Genomic DNA, 15,202 nt, shown 5'->3' with positions numbered 1-15,202 from the left:
ACCTGCAAATAACTTCAAATACATATATTCATCCATTATTATCATTTTTATTAGGTATAAATGTTAATAAGGAAGCTCAATTCCAAGTCGGCGTATCCAAGCATGTAGTGTAAAAACAAATATACATTAATTCAACATCGAGATTATGCTGGCCATGTGGTTAGGGCGTCAGAGTTCTATTTTGCCGGGCAGGGTTCGATCCCAGTCATAACCAATTTTTTTTTTCTACTTTATTCGTTAGATTAGCATGTAATTATAATATTGACATGCTATAATTAATCTTTTATAACAATTTGATTTTTTTTTCTCTTTATTCATTGAATTTATTGACGCTAAGTCGAAAAATATTTGAACAGAGCCATAAACTTTCTTTTTGTATAAATACATTGATAATAGCCTGTGTTTAACAACTTATACATCTTTACATGTATTAACAATGTTATGTTATTAACAAGTTAATCATATTATTATCAACATTGAAAAGTAGTTTAAACAATCCGTGGCGAGTTCCGGCACTTCGCTGGCAAGCTCTACCCCCACTCTCTATGCCCAAGCCTGCAGCTTATAATTTTTGAGCATATATAAATGTTTTGTAATCATAATAGCTCGGTGATTAGCGCACATATATGTAATACTCCTATATTGCTAGTCGGTATAGGGAGAGAGACTTAAACATTACGGTGCAGACATATATGCGTTTGTCTCACTTATTATACGCTGCGACTTGTGCGCATGATCGTGAATGGAGTGTGCGCATTAGATAGCATTTCAATTTGTACAAGAAATGAGATAGCATCTCTTGCAAATAGAATAGCGTCATTTTGCATATGAAGTAGTGTCTGTTTTACATGCTACATCCAATTTTTTATATATTTTAATTGACTTCATTAATAATTATAGTATTTAAATATTGAAATTTTTTATTTATATTTTATTTCAAAGCCATTTCAGAATCAATTCAATGTTAATAATAATTATTATATTTATAAATATTTACGTGTACAAATAAATTGGGAATTGTCAGCTATTGCTGAAAACGTTGTATTATATATTTCCGGATTTATTGCATATAAATTAACAAAAAAAATTGTAAAATGTCAAGTTTGTATTATACAATTAAAAGGCGACGCTACTAAAGGCACAATGCCTTTATTATCGCAAATAAAAAATCGCGGACCATATATAACACCATCAAAGGATGTAATGGCTATTTGCAAAGTTTGCGAACAGATTATCAGAAAATATCAATCGGAAATAAGTAAACCTTCAATTAAACAATTTTTAATGAATAAAATATTTAACAACATAGGGATGCAATTTGACAATAAAATCATGAATGAACACATTTTATCACAAGATATTTTGGATAATCATCGATCGCAACTTTGCAAATACGTTATCGAATTATATTTAAATACTCGGTTACATTATGAAGCCAAAAAAATGTCCGAGAAGGATCATTGTATAAGACAGAAATATACAAAACTCGTATTATTTAAACACCAATAAGTTTAATAATGTATAATTTGGTATACTGGTATGTGTAAATAATAAATTATTTATTGTTAAATATTCTTTTTTTTATCTTAGTTTTTTATTTCCTTATATCCTTTCATCAATTCTCCATTTTTTCTAAAATGCCTGTTTCAGATATGTTGTTCATTTGAATGAAGCTGCTTATAAGAAGTAGAATATGCAAACTTCATTTTAAAAAAATTAAATAAAATCTTTTTTCATTAACAAAGAAAAAAAACATTTCTATTTGTAAATTGTTTAAAATTAATTTCAGAGCTCATGAATGCTACATTTTTTATACAGTAAACTTTAAAATTATTAAATAAAGATATTTAAAATCCAATAGCTTGTATACTATGTATAATTATCATTATCACATTTTAATTGTATTTATTGTATAATAACTTTCATTAAAATATAGACAGGAAAAAAAATATTTTTTAAATTAATAATCATGAATATTTATTTATCATCATCACATTTATATATAATTAAAAAATAGAAGAGCAATGTCAACTATTGTGGTGATGTACAAAAGTGATTAGTATGTAGTTTGTAAAATCTAATACAAAAATAATAATTTAAAGGAACAATAATTGACTTAACCCTCTATAACTCAAGAATATGAATTTTTAATTTTATGTTGTTTACGGGTAATTAAGACAAAATAAGATTAGACGAGTTTCGTAGTTTTTTATTTATTCAATTAGTTTCCAAAAAAAATAGAAAAACAGGGAGAGTTGCCTGGGGGGCAATATAATGTTAAAAAACGAATCATATAAATTAAGTAGTAGGTTGAACGGTATGTTGCTTACAGTCTACATCATGATATAGGGCGTTAATTATTATTTTTCGCATTTATTACATGTGATTCTATTACTGTGGATGTTGTGTCAAACTCAAAGAGTTGGGGCAGCTTGGGGAAAAGACTTTAAAATTTCAATTCTCCAAAAACTTTCAATTGTAATTTTTATAAAACAATATAATTTGTACTGGTATTTGAAAATATTATTTATAGTCATCGAATTGAATTACAATTATTGAACAATAAAAATTAATTTGTTCTTATAAGTTTAGATTATTTTATTTATTATAAATTTATTTACAAATAAATAATATATAGAAATACCTTTGAAATTAGATATTTAATTATTATATATAAATGATTTAATTATTATACATGTTTGAACAATTATTAATTGAAGTTATTCTACTAATAATAATAATAGAGAAAAGAAAAGAATGAAGAAAAAAAAAAAACAAAAGAAGATTTGAACACCCGAAACTCACTGCCGGAGTCGGGAGCTTTACCGCTGAGCTACGAAGCATACACAAACTTATTTACTATAACTTAATTTTAAGTTGTGAAAGGGAGGTGGCTTGCCCTTCTCCAATTGCCAATTCTCCCTCTACGGTAGTGACGTTTGCGCACAACAGTTCAAATGAAAAGAAAGAGACAGACATATTCATTTTCTGTCTCACTTCATAGGCCACGCGCCCACTTACGGGAACTAGCAATATAGGAGTATTAGATATATGTTAGCGCATCGGCCTTTCATTTTGATGGGCAGGGTTCGATTCCAGTCATGGTAAAGTTTTTTTTTTTCTTTTTCATTTGTTAGATTTGCATGTAATTATAATATTAACATGCTAAAATGAATTCTTACCAATGATTTGATTTTTTTTTCTCAATTATTTATGTAATTTATCGACGCCGAGTCGGAAAACATGAACAGGGTTATAAACACTTTTTTTACTATAGCTATATGAACGTAGCTTTTTTTTAAGCAATTTAGAAATATTTAGAAGTAGTTGAAATAATCCACGGGGATTTCCGGCACTTCGCCGGCAAGCTCTATCCCCACCTTTCGTACTCAAGCCTGCATTATACAATTTATAAACATAAATATAATGTCAGAGATGATGTGTTAGCTCTGTGAGTAGAACACCAATCTTTCATTTTACCGATTAGGGTTCAATCCCAGTCATAGCCAATTTTTTTTTCCTTTTTTTTTCATTAAAATTTTATATAAATACAATAATTGGTTGTTTATATAAGTTCAAAATTAATTCCTATTGTCTTTTAAAGACAACACTCGAAAAAAGAGAATTCATAGTAACTCGTTCCTCACCCTCAGCTTATTTTCAGAAAAACAAGTTTTTTTCCGTAATTAATTGGAAGAATAATGTAATAAAATATATGAATTGATTTATAAGTATATAAAGTCACTTGAACCAGAAACAGAAAAAAAAATTGCCTATGACTGGGATCGAACCCTGCCCAGCAAAATAAAAGGTCGGGGCTCTAACCACTATTACACTGAGCTATTATAGTTCCAATTATATAAACGATGCTTGAAAATTATAAGCTACAGGCTTGGGCACAGAAAGTGGGGGTCGAGCTTGCCGGCGAAGTATCGGAACTCGCCGCGGATTGTTTAAACAATTTTTTATTGTTAATAAGTTGTTAAAAAAGGCTATTATCAATGTATTTGTACAAAAAAAGGTTAATGGCCCTGTTCAAATATTTTCTCATTTATCATTGATTAATTGAAAAAAAAATTTTACATAAAAATTGAAATTTAAAACTCATTTTTGGCATGATAAAATTGCAATTATATGCAATTTAAATAAAAAAAAAATTTTGCCGCAATTGGAATCGAACACCGTTCGGTAAAATAACTGGCGAACCTTCTGACTATAGAGCTAGCAATTTTCATTTGCTTTGTTTACGTTTAGATATCGTAAGCTTCAGGCTTAGTAACAGAGGGTGGGGAATGTGCTTGCTCGTCAACTGTTCGAACTCGCAGTCTTCTCTGAAAAATAAGACGGAGATAGATAGACATTTTTTGTGCTCTGTCTTGCTCGGAACAGATTATTCTGAAATTTGTAAATTTCTTGTTGCCCTAAGGCTCCCTTTTTGTAGTGCATCCCTGAAAATTATCATTTTTCGAACGATTTCTCTGTTACCTACTCAATTTCAATTGATGTCAAGCTTCGGCCTTTTGCCGCACAACGCGAGGGCGTAAAGTCAACTCCGGGAAACTTTCTGACTTCAGCCCAGCCTTAAGGAAACTTTCTGAATTGAGTCTAGCCTTAGTTAAAAATTTTTTTGTCTTTGTCGGATGATTACATCAAAACACTATCGTTATTTTATGAAACATTTAAATCATATTATTATTTAAATTTCAAATTATTCTTTCGTAGTATTGCTTTTTATACTATGAAATTTTTTAGACTCTACATAATGTAGATCAATAAAATTGATGGTTTTTTTAAAAAAACTCCGCCATTTTTAAGTTGTAATTGTGTTTATATTTAAGATAATGCAATAAATAATTAAATCGAATCGAGAAAATTAACTTTTTCTGATTTGCTGCAGATACTCTTAGTTTTCAAGTTTTTATCTATCATCAACTTTTCAATTTATAATAAAAATATTTTCAAAGATCAATATAAGATTTTTTCTAATGTCAATAACTTTGGTGTACTGGGAGGTGTACACTAAACATCATATAACATATTTTTTATTTTCAATCATCATCCAAATGTTCCCTACTTTATTTTGATAATCACTTTCAGTTTAAAGATTTTAACAATTGACGTAATGTGTTCGATAATCAACCCTTAATTTAAAATTATACATTTTGAATCATTATCAGCGTAAATGAAAAAACTACAATTAATACACAATATAGAGAAATGTTCGAGTAAAGAATGCTGAAATGTCCACGATTAAATTATACGTAAGTTCAATCGTTTTTACTGATTAATTTTTGAAAAATATTTTATTTTTAATATATATTTATTAATTTAAGGAGTTTTAAGGTGGTTTCCAAGTAGCTTAATAAATTATAATGACCGAATATAAACTCGTTGTTGTCGGAGCAGGAGGTGTTGGAAAATCAGCTCTTACAATCCAACTTATACAGAATCATTTTGTTGATGAATATGATCCTACTATTGAGGATTCTTATAGGAAACAGGTATTCATTTTTATATTATGTTTTATATACATACATTTTACACATCAACCATTGTTTGGAACAATTTTAAAAAACTACAACATATATTTTATATTGATATACTTTGATTAATGAGTATTCAAATAATTTCATTTTTTTTTTCAATGTACCTATACTTCATGTAGCTGTCGGAAGAGCGAATGTGAATTAATCTTTTGTAATTCATCAGGTTGTTATTGACGGCGAAACGTGCTTATTGGATATATTAGATACAGCCGGACAAGAAGAGTACAGTGCAATGCGAGACCAATATATGAGAACTGGAGAAGGATTTTTATTAGTTTTTGCTGTCAATTCAGCCAAGAGCTTCGAAGTACGTAGTAAATTAATTTATGTACAATAAATCTTTCACGCAAAAATAATATCAAATACAATTTTTTTACAGGACATAGGTACATACAGAGAACAAATAAAAAGAGTAAAAGATGCAGAAGAAGTACCGATGGTATTGGTAGGTAATAAATGTGATCTTCAACAATCTTGGGCAGTAAATATGACTCAAGCAAGAGAAGTCGCTCGTCAATATGGCGTTCCTTTTGTAGAAACTTCAGCGAAAACAAGGATGGGAGTCGATGATGCTTTTTATACTTTGGTAAACTAACTAATATAAACATTGTAATTAAATAGATAGTTTGAAATTTCGACAGGAATAACATTTGAAAATTTTTACATTTCTTGAATTTTTTTAGTATCAATTAATTCATTTATCTTCTTGTTTATTCACAAATATAATTGTTGAAATTTTCTATTTTTAATGAAATTGAATTTAATATACATGACTTTGCATCAAATAAAATATTGTACAATGGATTTATATCAATATAATTTTATTGTAGGTTAGAGAAATTAGAAAAGACAAAGAACAACGGGGAAAAGAAAAAAAGAAACGTATGAGAGCTGGAAATTCTAATCGCAGGAGAACCCGATGCTGTCTTCTCTAAATATTGCATGATATTACTTCGTAAACGCACAATCAAAGAAAAAAATCATACTCTGGATTCAATAGAATATCTGTAAAATATATATCATTTGAATTGTAATATTTTTTCCAGACATGTATTGCTTTTTTAATTGAATATATTTTGATTTTTTATCTGATACTTGATAATACTATTAGTTGTTCGTTTATGGATAGGTTAGAACTAGAGAAGTTAATCGGAAATTATTTTAAACCGAATTCAATAAGCAGATCAAAGTTAGGGCACCTGCGTAGACCACCTGACGATTATTGCCCGGGAAAAAATAAAATAGATTTTTACACAGACCCACATTTTCGCCATTTTTTAAATCTAATTTGATCTACTCATATCTAAAAAAACTGAAGAAAATCTGATCTAAGTAAATCTATGTATATCTAATGAGATCACTGTGTATCTACACAGATTACTGTATATCTATGAAGATCTCCATTGACCTCGATGATAAAAAAATTTAATATATCCACAGAGATCACAGAAGATCTAAAATGATTGAAACAGATATACAGTATCGGACATAAATGCTGTTCAATTTTTTGAAGGTCATACATGCGATCAAGAGATACGGTAGTGTCTCGTGCCAAGCATAAATCGCCGCCATCAAGCCCTTACGTCACGACGTAGCACTACCGTGTCTCTATACAAATTATAAGATGATTTTTGCAGGTTATGATTTTTAAATTTACAATTTTTTTCTTATTATAATATAAACATGCGCTGAAATTAAGAATTTGCTCGGAAAGCGATCGTTGACTTTCGATTAAGCATACTATGAAGTATTATCATTGCTTCATTCATAATATACGAAATTGAAAAAATTTTGTTGCGCAAAAATTGAGTAAAATGAGAGTTTATTCATGGAGCAATCATACGTTTTTTATAAAGTTGGTGAACAGAGTTTTTGATTGCAATGAAGTTCTTTCACTAACAGATTATAAAGTTGTTAACAAGTTACTTTTGCTCGAGCGCGAAAATACAAATAATTAAAATATTTTCGAAACAGATTTATTTTTTTTTATTATTCCTTTTTAGTTGATATGTTCAAAAAATGGTGAAATCTCCATAAAAACAGCCCCCTCCTTCTGGGCTGTACAAAAATGTGCGCCGAACATAAACAACGACAATGATGAAATTACAAAAAGTCCTAAAATCATTAAACGCCAATTATTTAAATCTATGAATCTAGTGGAAAATGAGTGCATATCTTCATCTTCATTCTTAATTATGATGGAGTAATTAATTTAAGTATATTGTTGTTTTCCGATGTGAAGAATGAAAAAAAAATTTCGATTGAGTCCTATATTAAGGCTGGGCTCATGGAGAATATAATAAGGAGGCCGAGCTCAGGGATAGGATTTTGGTACTAAAAGTAGAGTTGGTGGATAGTTCTCCTAAATTCTACAGGCAGCGCTGATGTCAAGAAGCGTCAAAAAAATTGAAACAAGTGGGAGAATAGAAAAAGAGAGAGGGAAAAGAAAATTAAAGCGCGACAGTGGTAGATCCGCTCACATTAGTTGAGGCCAGACAGCCTAGAGAAGAAGGTACAGAAAACATGATTTTTGTAGCTTTTAAAATCTGTAACTTTTTTCAACATTAATATTAAGGAATAAAAATTGGCAGACTAATAAGGAAGTCTGATCTGTAATCCTGCCCAACTAAAATAATTAAAAACCGTGAATCGACCTTGCGAGCAATTATGAGAGCATCAATTTTAAAAAAGAAGGTACAGAAAACATGCTTTTTGTAGCTTCTAAAATCTGTAACTTTCTTCAATATCGATATTGAGGAATAAAAATTGGCAGACTAATAGAGAACAGTCTGATCTATGATCCTGTCTGATGAAAATGATTGAAAACTGTGAATTGACCTCGCTACAGATTTTAGAAGATGAAAAAGCATGGTTTCTGTACCTTCTTCTCTAAAATTGATGCTCTCATAATTGCCTGCGAGGTCGATTCACGGTTTTTAATTATTTTAGTTGGGCAGGATTATAGATCAGACTGTTCTCTATTAGTCTGCCAATTTTTATTCCTACAGTTATTCAATAGACGATTATTGTTAATTAAATTGATGAGTTGGGAATTTTTTCAAAAGAGCGTCTGCTTCAAAAGTACAGCAAGACGGAAAGGCTGGACGCTGAAAGGTCAAAGCAGCGCTCGCTATCTGTCCCTTTAGATATTCAAAATAGTCATTAAAATTTCTTTTTTTTTATTGATGTTCGCAATCGTCAATTTCTTGTTTTTCTTAAATTACTTTTCTGAAAAATTTTTTTTTCTACGCAGGGAGTTGATTTCAGATTATTTTGTATTAAATTCAATTCTATTAGTTTTTCATTTTGCTTCGATTTCGGTCCCTCAGAGGGAACCACTTTCTGTCTTCATGCTCCTCCTCCTCTCAATTATGATGCTCCGCCTTATAGGGAGCGTGACATCCGTCCCCAATAAGATGTCAGTCAAAGGCATTTTTACAATCTTTTAAATTTAAATCTTTAAATGTATGATCTTACTGATTGTCAATCAAATTCTATGATGCCCAGATTTTTTATCTAATGATCATTTTAAAAATAAGCTTTATTCTTTTAATCTTTTAAAATTGGTTTTTTTTATTTTTAATCATTTAATATTCAATCAAATTATAAAAATTCTTCTTTTTTTAAGGCTGGGCTAAAGTCAGAGAGGCAACTGATTCCCCCTATCCAAATGCATGGGATCGGGATATTTCTAATTTCTTCGCCAATTTACTATTATTTCTATAAAATTAGGTACCAAATTACAGAGGAATTAATGCCGGACTGACGTAAACAACAATTTTTTGTATATAGTGAATATTTTTATTAAAAAAATTAGAAAGAATAATGAAAAAATTATGAATTGACTTGCCGCGCTTAAATTTCAAGATGGCGGCCACATCATTCAGATGAAAAATCACTAATTATTTCATTTTTATACGTTTTTCGCCCAAAATTCGTGTTTGCGTCAGTCCTTGCCACCTGTCTGAATGTTAAAAAAATCAATTCATAGTGTAAAATTGAATAATTTAGAAATAATTAGAAATCTTGTATTCCAGATGATATTCTCCGGAAAATTAGTTTGAAAAAATTCTGATAGGTGACAGCATTATGCTCGCAGATGACCTCAGTCATCCATATTGAAAAAATGCTCAATCCGTATCCAGAACTGATGGTGCCCTGCATTTTGGCGAGTAAATTCTGTATGTGTGTGTACGGGTAATATATGTATGTGATGTAAACATAGTGTATCACTTTACAATGCCCTACACTTTGATGACTATTGCAGTTAGGATAAAAAAAAATGATGATACTCATTTAACATTAATTAATATAATACCTGCAAATAACTTCAAATACATATATTCATCCATTATTATCATTTTTATTAGGTATAAATGTTAATAAGGAAGCTCAATTCCAAGTCGGCGTATCCAAGCATGTAGTGTGAAAACAAATATACATTAACTCAATATCGAGATTATGCTGGCCATGTGGTTAGGGCGTCAGAGTTCTATTTTGCCGGGCAGGGTTCGATCCCAGTCATAACCAATTTTTTTTTTCTACTTTATTCGTTAGATTAGCATGTAATTATAATATTGACATGCTATAATTAATCTTTTATAACAATTTGATTTTTTTTTCTCTTTATTCATTGAATTTATTGACGCTAAGTCGAAAAATATTTGAACAAAGCCATAAACTTTCTTTTTGTATAAATACATTGATAATAGCCTGTGTTTAACAACTTATACATCTTTACATGTATTAACAATGTTATGTTATTAACAAGTTAATCATATTATTATCAACATTGAAAAGTAGTTTAAACAATCCATGGCGAGTTCCGACACTTCGCCGGCAAGCTCTACCCCCACTCTCTGTGCCCAAGCCACAGCTTATAATTTTCAAGCATCATTAACATTATTAGAATCATAATAGCTCAGTGGTTAGAGCACCAATCTTTTATTTTGCTGGGCAGGGTTCGATCCCAGTCATAGGCAATTGTTTTTTCTTTTTTTTGCTTAAGTGACTTTATATACTTATAAATTAATTCATATATTTGATTAAATTATTCTTCCAATTAATTACGGAGAACAACTTGTTTTTCTGAAAATAAGCTGAGGGTGAGGAACGAGTTACTATGAATTCTCTTTTTTCGAAAGTGTTGTCTTTAAAAGACAATAGGAATTGATTTTGAACTTATATAAGCAACCAATTATTGTATTAATATAAAATTTTAATGAAAAAAAAAGGAAAAAAAAAAATTGGCTATGACTGGGATCGAACCCTAATCGGTAAAATGAAAGCTTGGTCAAAGAATACAGACCCATAGAAGCCCAGGGCAATAGGATTTAATGTCGCAGTAGAACGCTCAGTACTAACTGCGACCACAGATGTCGCAGCAGTCCAAATGAGTAGGCTGCAGATGGAATGGCCAGCAGTCGTTGACCAAACGTCAACCGAACCAGTACTGAGTTAGTATGTAGATGAATGTTTGAATTTTTAGGTGATTTAGATAGCAGAAAACATTGATAACATGGATGAAAAAATTCATTAAAGAAACAACGAGGTAAACAATAAATCAGAGCCAGGTTACATATCCGAAATTCTCGAATATTTCCAATTAGCATATCGCATTGTAAAAAATGCAAATTTCGAATAAATGACAATGGAACATGATTTTTTCATCGTTCATAATTGAGAATTTTTTTAATTATCAACATTGAAAGATAAAAAATGGCAAAATTATAAATATAAGTCTGATGTAGAATTCTGTATAATTGAAATATCGAAAAGCCGCGAATCAAGCTCGCGGGCAGTTATGAGAGCGTCCATTTTTGGGAAAAAGGTGCTTAAAACATAGCTTTTTCATCTTTTAAAATTAATTACTCTCTCAATTATTAAGATTAAGGAGTAAAAATTAGCAGGATTATGGATAACATTCTAATGAATAATTCTGCATAATTAAAATATCGAAAAGCCGCGAATCAAGCTCGCGGGCAGTTATGAGAGCGTCCATTTTTGGGAAAAAGGTGCTTAAAACATAACTTTTCCATCTTTTAAAATTAATTACTCTCTCAATTATTAAGATTAAGGAGTAAAAATTAGCAGGATTATGGATAACATTCTAATGAATAATTCTGCATAATTAAAATATCGAAAAGCCGCGAATCAAGCTCGCGGGCAATTATAAGAGCGTCCATTGTAAGGGAAAAAGTGCTTAAAACATAACTTTTCCATCTTTTAAAATTAATTACTTTCTCAATTTTTAAGATTAAGGAATGAAAATTAGCAGGACAATACAGAACAGTCAAATGTGTAATTCTGTATGATTAAAATAATGAAAAGCCGCGAATCAAGCTCGCGGGCAGTTATGAGAGCCTTCATTTTTGAGAAAAAGGTGCTAAAAACATAGCTTTTCCATCTTTTAAAATTAATTACTTTCTCAATTTTTAAGATTAAGGAATGAAAATTAGCAGGATAGTACAAAATAGTATAATGTATAATTCTGCATAATTAAAATATCGAAAAGCCGCGAATCAAGGTCGCGGGCACATATGAGAGCGTCCATTTTAGAAAAAAAGGTCCTTAAAACATAGCTTTTTCATCTTTTAAAATTAATTACTCTCTCAATTATTAAGTTTAAGGAATAAAAATCAGCAGGATAATACAAAATAGTATAATGTATAATTCTGTATAATTGAAATATCGAAAAGCCGCGAATCAAGCTCGCGGGCAATTATAAGAGCGTCCATTGTAAGGGAAAAAGGTGCTTAAAAAATAGCTTTTTCATCTTTTAAAATTAATTACTTTGCCAATTATCAAGATTAAGGAATGAAAATTAGCAGGATTATGGATAACATTCTAATGAATAATTCTGCATAATTAAAATATCGAAAAGCCGCGAATCAAGCTCGCGGGCAGTTATGAGAGCGTCCATTTTAGGGGAAAAAGTGCTTAAAACATAACTTTTCCATCTTTTAAAATTAATTACTTTCTCAATTATTAAGATTAAGGAGTGAAAATTGGCAGGATTATGGATAACATTCTAATGAATAATTCTGCATAATTAAAATATCGAAAAGCCGCGAATCAAGCTCGCGGGCAATTATAAGAGCGTCCATTGTAAGGGAAAAAGGTGCTTAAAACATAACTTTTCCATCTTTTAAAATTAATTACTCTCTCAATTATCAAGATTAAGGAGTAAAAATTAGCAGGATTATGGATAACATTCTAATGAATAATTCTGCATAATTAAAATATCGAAAAGCCGCGAATCAAGCTCGCGGGCAGTTATAAGAGCGTCCATTTTTGGGAAAAAGGTGCTTAAAACATAACTTTTCCATCTTTTAAAATTAATTACTTTCTCAATTATTAAGATTAAGGAGTGAAAATCGGCAGGATTATGGATAACATTCTAATGAATAATTCTGCATAATTAAAATATCGAAAAGCCGCGAATCAAGCTCGCGGGCAGTTATAAGAGCGTCCATTTTTGGGAAAAAGGTGCTTAAAACATAACTTTTCCATCTTTTAAAGTTAATTACTTTGCCAAGTATCAAGATTGAGGAATGAAAATTAGCAGGATAGTACAAAATAGTATAATGTATAATTCTGCATAATTAAAATATCGAAAAGCCGCGAATCAAGCTCGCGGGCAGTTATGAGAGCGTCCATTTTTGGGAAAAAGGTGCTTAAAAAATAGCTTTTTCATCTTTTAAAATTAATTACTTTCTCAATTATCAAGATTAAGGAATAAAAATCAGCAGAATTATACAGAACAGTGTGATGTATTATTCTGTATAACATTATTTTAGAAATTATTGTTTTCCACATATAGAATAATAATACCATAGCAACTATGGTAGTTTATGACTTAATTGAGGTTTGGTTTAGGACGAGCGGTAATACGTTTGAGTTTATTTTCTGTTCTCGATGTGAAAATACTTTTCTAGCTTACATTTTTTGTACGGAAAACGTTGAGCATGACATAAAATATTTTTGGTCAGTCTTTCCTGCACTGATTCGTTCACCTCTCGAACATGATGTTTTCAATAACTTTCTACATTATTAAGATTAAGGAACAAAAATTAGCAGGATTGTACAAAATAGTCTAACGTATAATTCTGCATAATTAAAATATCGAAAAGCCGCGAATCAAGCTCGCGGGCAATTATGAGAGCGTCCATTTTTGGGGAAAAAGGTGCTTAATACATAACGTTTTTAACGTAATTTTATGGAATGTAATGTAGTTTACTACTTTATGTTTTTGTTAGGTATTAGATCTTGTCTACTATGCTTGTTAAAAATTTCACTTTTATGATAGTGTTGACTACAACTCGCTCGACCGTTGCTGCCGTATTATCACTCTGTATTCGTTTATGACATTATTGAGGTGTGGATTAGGACGACGGATGACACGTTTTTGTTTTTCCGTGCTCTCGATATTGGAATACTTTCCTTGGCCACAATGGACGCTCTGATAACTGCCCGCGAGCTTGATTCGCGGCTTTTCATTATTTTAATCATACAGAATTACACATTTGACTGTTCTGTATTATCCTGCTAATTTTTATTCCATAATCTTAAAAATTGAGAAAGTAATTAATTTTAAAAGATGGAAAAGTTATGTTTTAAGCACTTTGTCTCTTACAATGGACGCTCTTATAATTGCCCGCGACATTGATTCGCGGCTTTTCGATATTTTCATTATGCAGAATTATAAGTTAGACTATTTTGTATAATTCTGCCAATTGTTACTCCTTAATCTTAATAATTTAGAAAGTTATTGAAAACATCATGTTCGAGAAGTGAACGAATCAGTGCAGGAAAGACTGACCAAAAATATTTTATGTCATGCTCAACGTTTTCCGTACAAAAAATGTAAGCTAGAAAAGTATTTTCACATCGAGAACAGAAAATAAACTCAAACGTATTACCGCTCGTCCTAAACCAAACCTCAATTAAGTCATAAACTACCATAGTAGCTTTGGTATTATTACTCTATATGTGAGAAAATAATAATTTCTGGAATAATGTTATACAGAATAATAGATCACACTGTAGTGTATAATTCTGCCAATTTTTACGCCTTAATCTTAATAATTGAGAGAGTAATTAATTTTAAAAGATGGAAAAGTTATGTTTTAAGCACCTTTTTCCCAAAAATGGACGCTCTCATAACTGCCCGCGAGCTTGATTCGCGGCTTTTCGATATTTTCATTATGCAGAATGATACATTATACTATTTTGTACTATCCTGCTAATTTTCATTCCTTAATCGTGATAATTCGCAAAGTAATTAATTTTAAAAGATGGAAAAGTTATGTTTTAAGCACTTTTTCCCCTAAAATGGACGCTCTTATAATTGCCCGCGAGCTTGATTCGCGGCTTTTCGATATTTTAATTATGCAGAATGATACATTATACTATTTTATACTATCCTGCTAATTTTCATTCCTTAATCGTGATAATTGGCAAAGTAATTAATTTTAAAAGATGGAAAAGTTATGTTTTAAGCACTTTTTCCCCTAAAATGGACGCTCTTATAATTGCCCGCGAGCTTGATTCGCGGCTTTTCGATATTTTAATTATGCAGAATTATTCATTAGAATGTTATCCATAATCCTGCCAATTTTCACTCCTTAATCTTAATAATTGAGAAAGTAATTAAT

The 15,202-nt window shown here is 30.4% G+C and overlaps 1 protein-coding gene across 2 annotated transcripts; it reads left to right on the top strand.

The window, feature by feature from the left end:
* Nucleotides 1-4,785: 4,785 nt before the first annotated feature.
* On the top strand, nucleotides 4,786-6,638 carry LOC118064838 (ras-like protein 1). Of its 2 annotated transcripts, none has more exons than XM_035079718.1 (5): nucleotides 4,786-5,261; nucleotides 5,344-5,501; nucleotides 5,710-5,853; nucleotides 5,926-6,132; nucleotides 6,377-6,638. In XM_035079718.1, exons 2-5 carry the CDS (start codon nucleotides 5,373-5,375, stop codon nucleotides 6,479-6,481), a joined length of 585 nt encoding a protein of 194 aa, XP_034935609.1. In that variant the 5' UTR covers nucleotides 4,786-5,261; nucleotides 5,344-5,372; the 3' UTR covers nucleotides 6,482-6,638. The 2 variants fall into 2 exon arrangements, with proteins under 2 accessions (XP_034935609.1, XP_034935608.1); XM_035079717.1 differs by having other exon boundaries at nucleotides 4,795-5,261; nucleotides 5,334-5,501.
* The last annotated feature ends 8,564 nt before the right edge of the window (nucleotides 6,639-15,202 follow it).

Source organism: Chelonus insularis, unplaced genomic scaffold (assembly GCF_013357705.1).
Source record: "Chelonus insularis isolate UGA/USDA-ARS -01 unplaced genomic scaffold, ASM1335770v1 contig_25_pilon, whole genome shotgun sequence".
Taxonomy (NCBI): Eukaryota; Metazoa; Arthropoda; class Insecta; order Hymenoptera; family Braconidae; genus Chelonus; species Chelonus insularis.
Note: the sequence above shows the minus strand (reverse complement) of the source record. Positions and strands in the feature narration are given on the sequence as shown.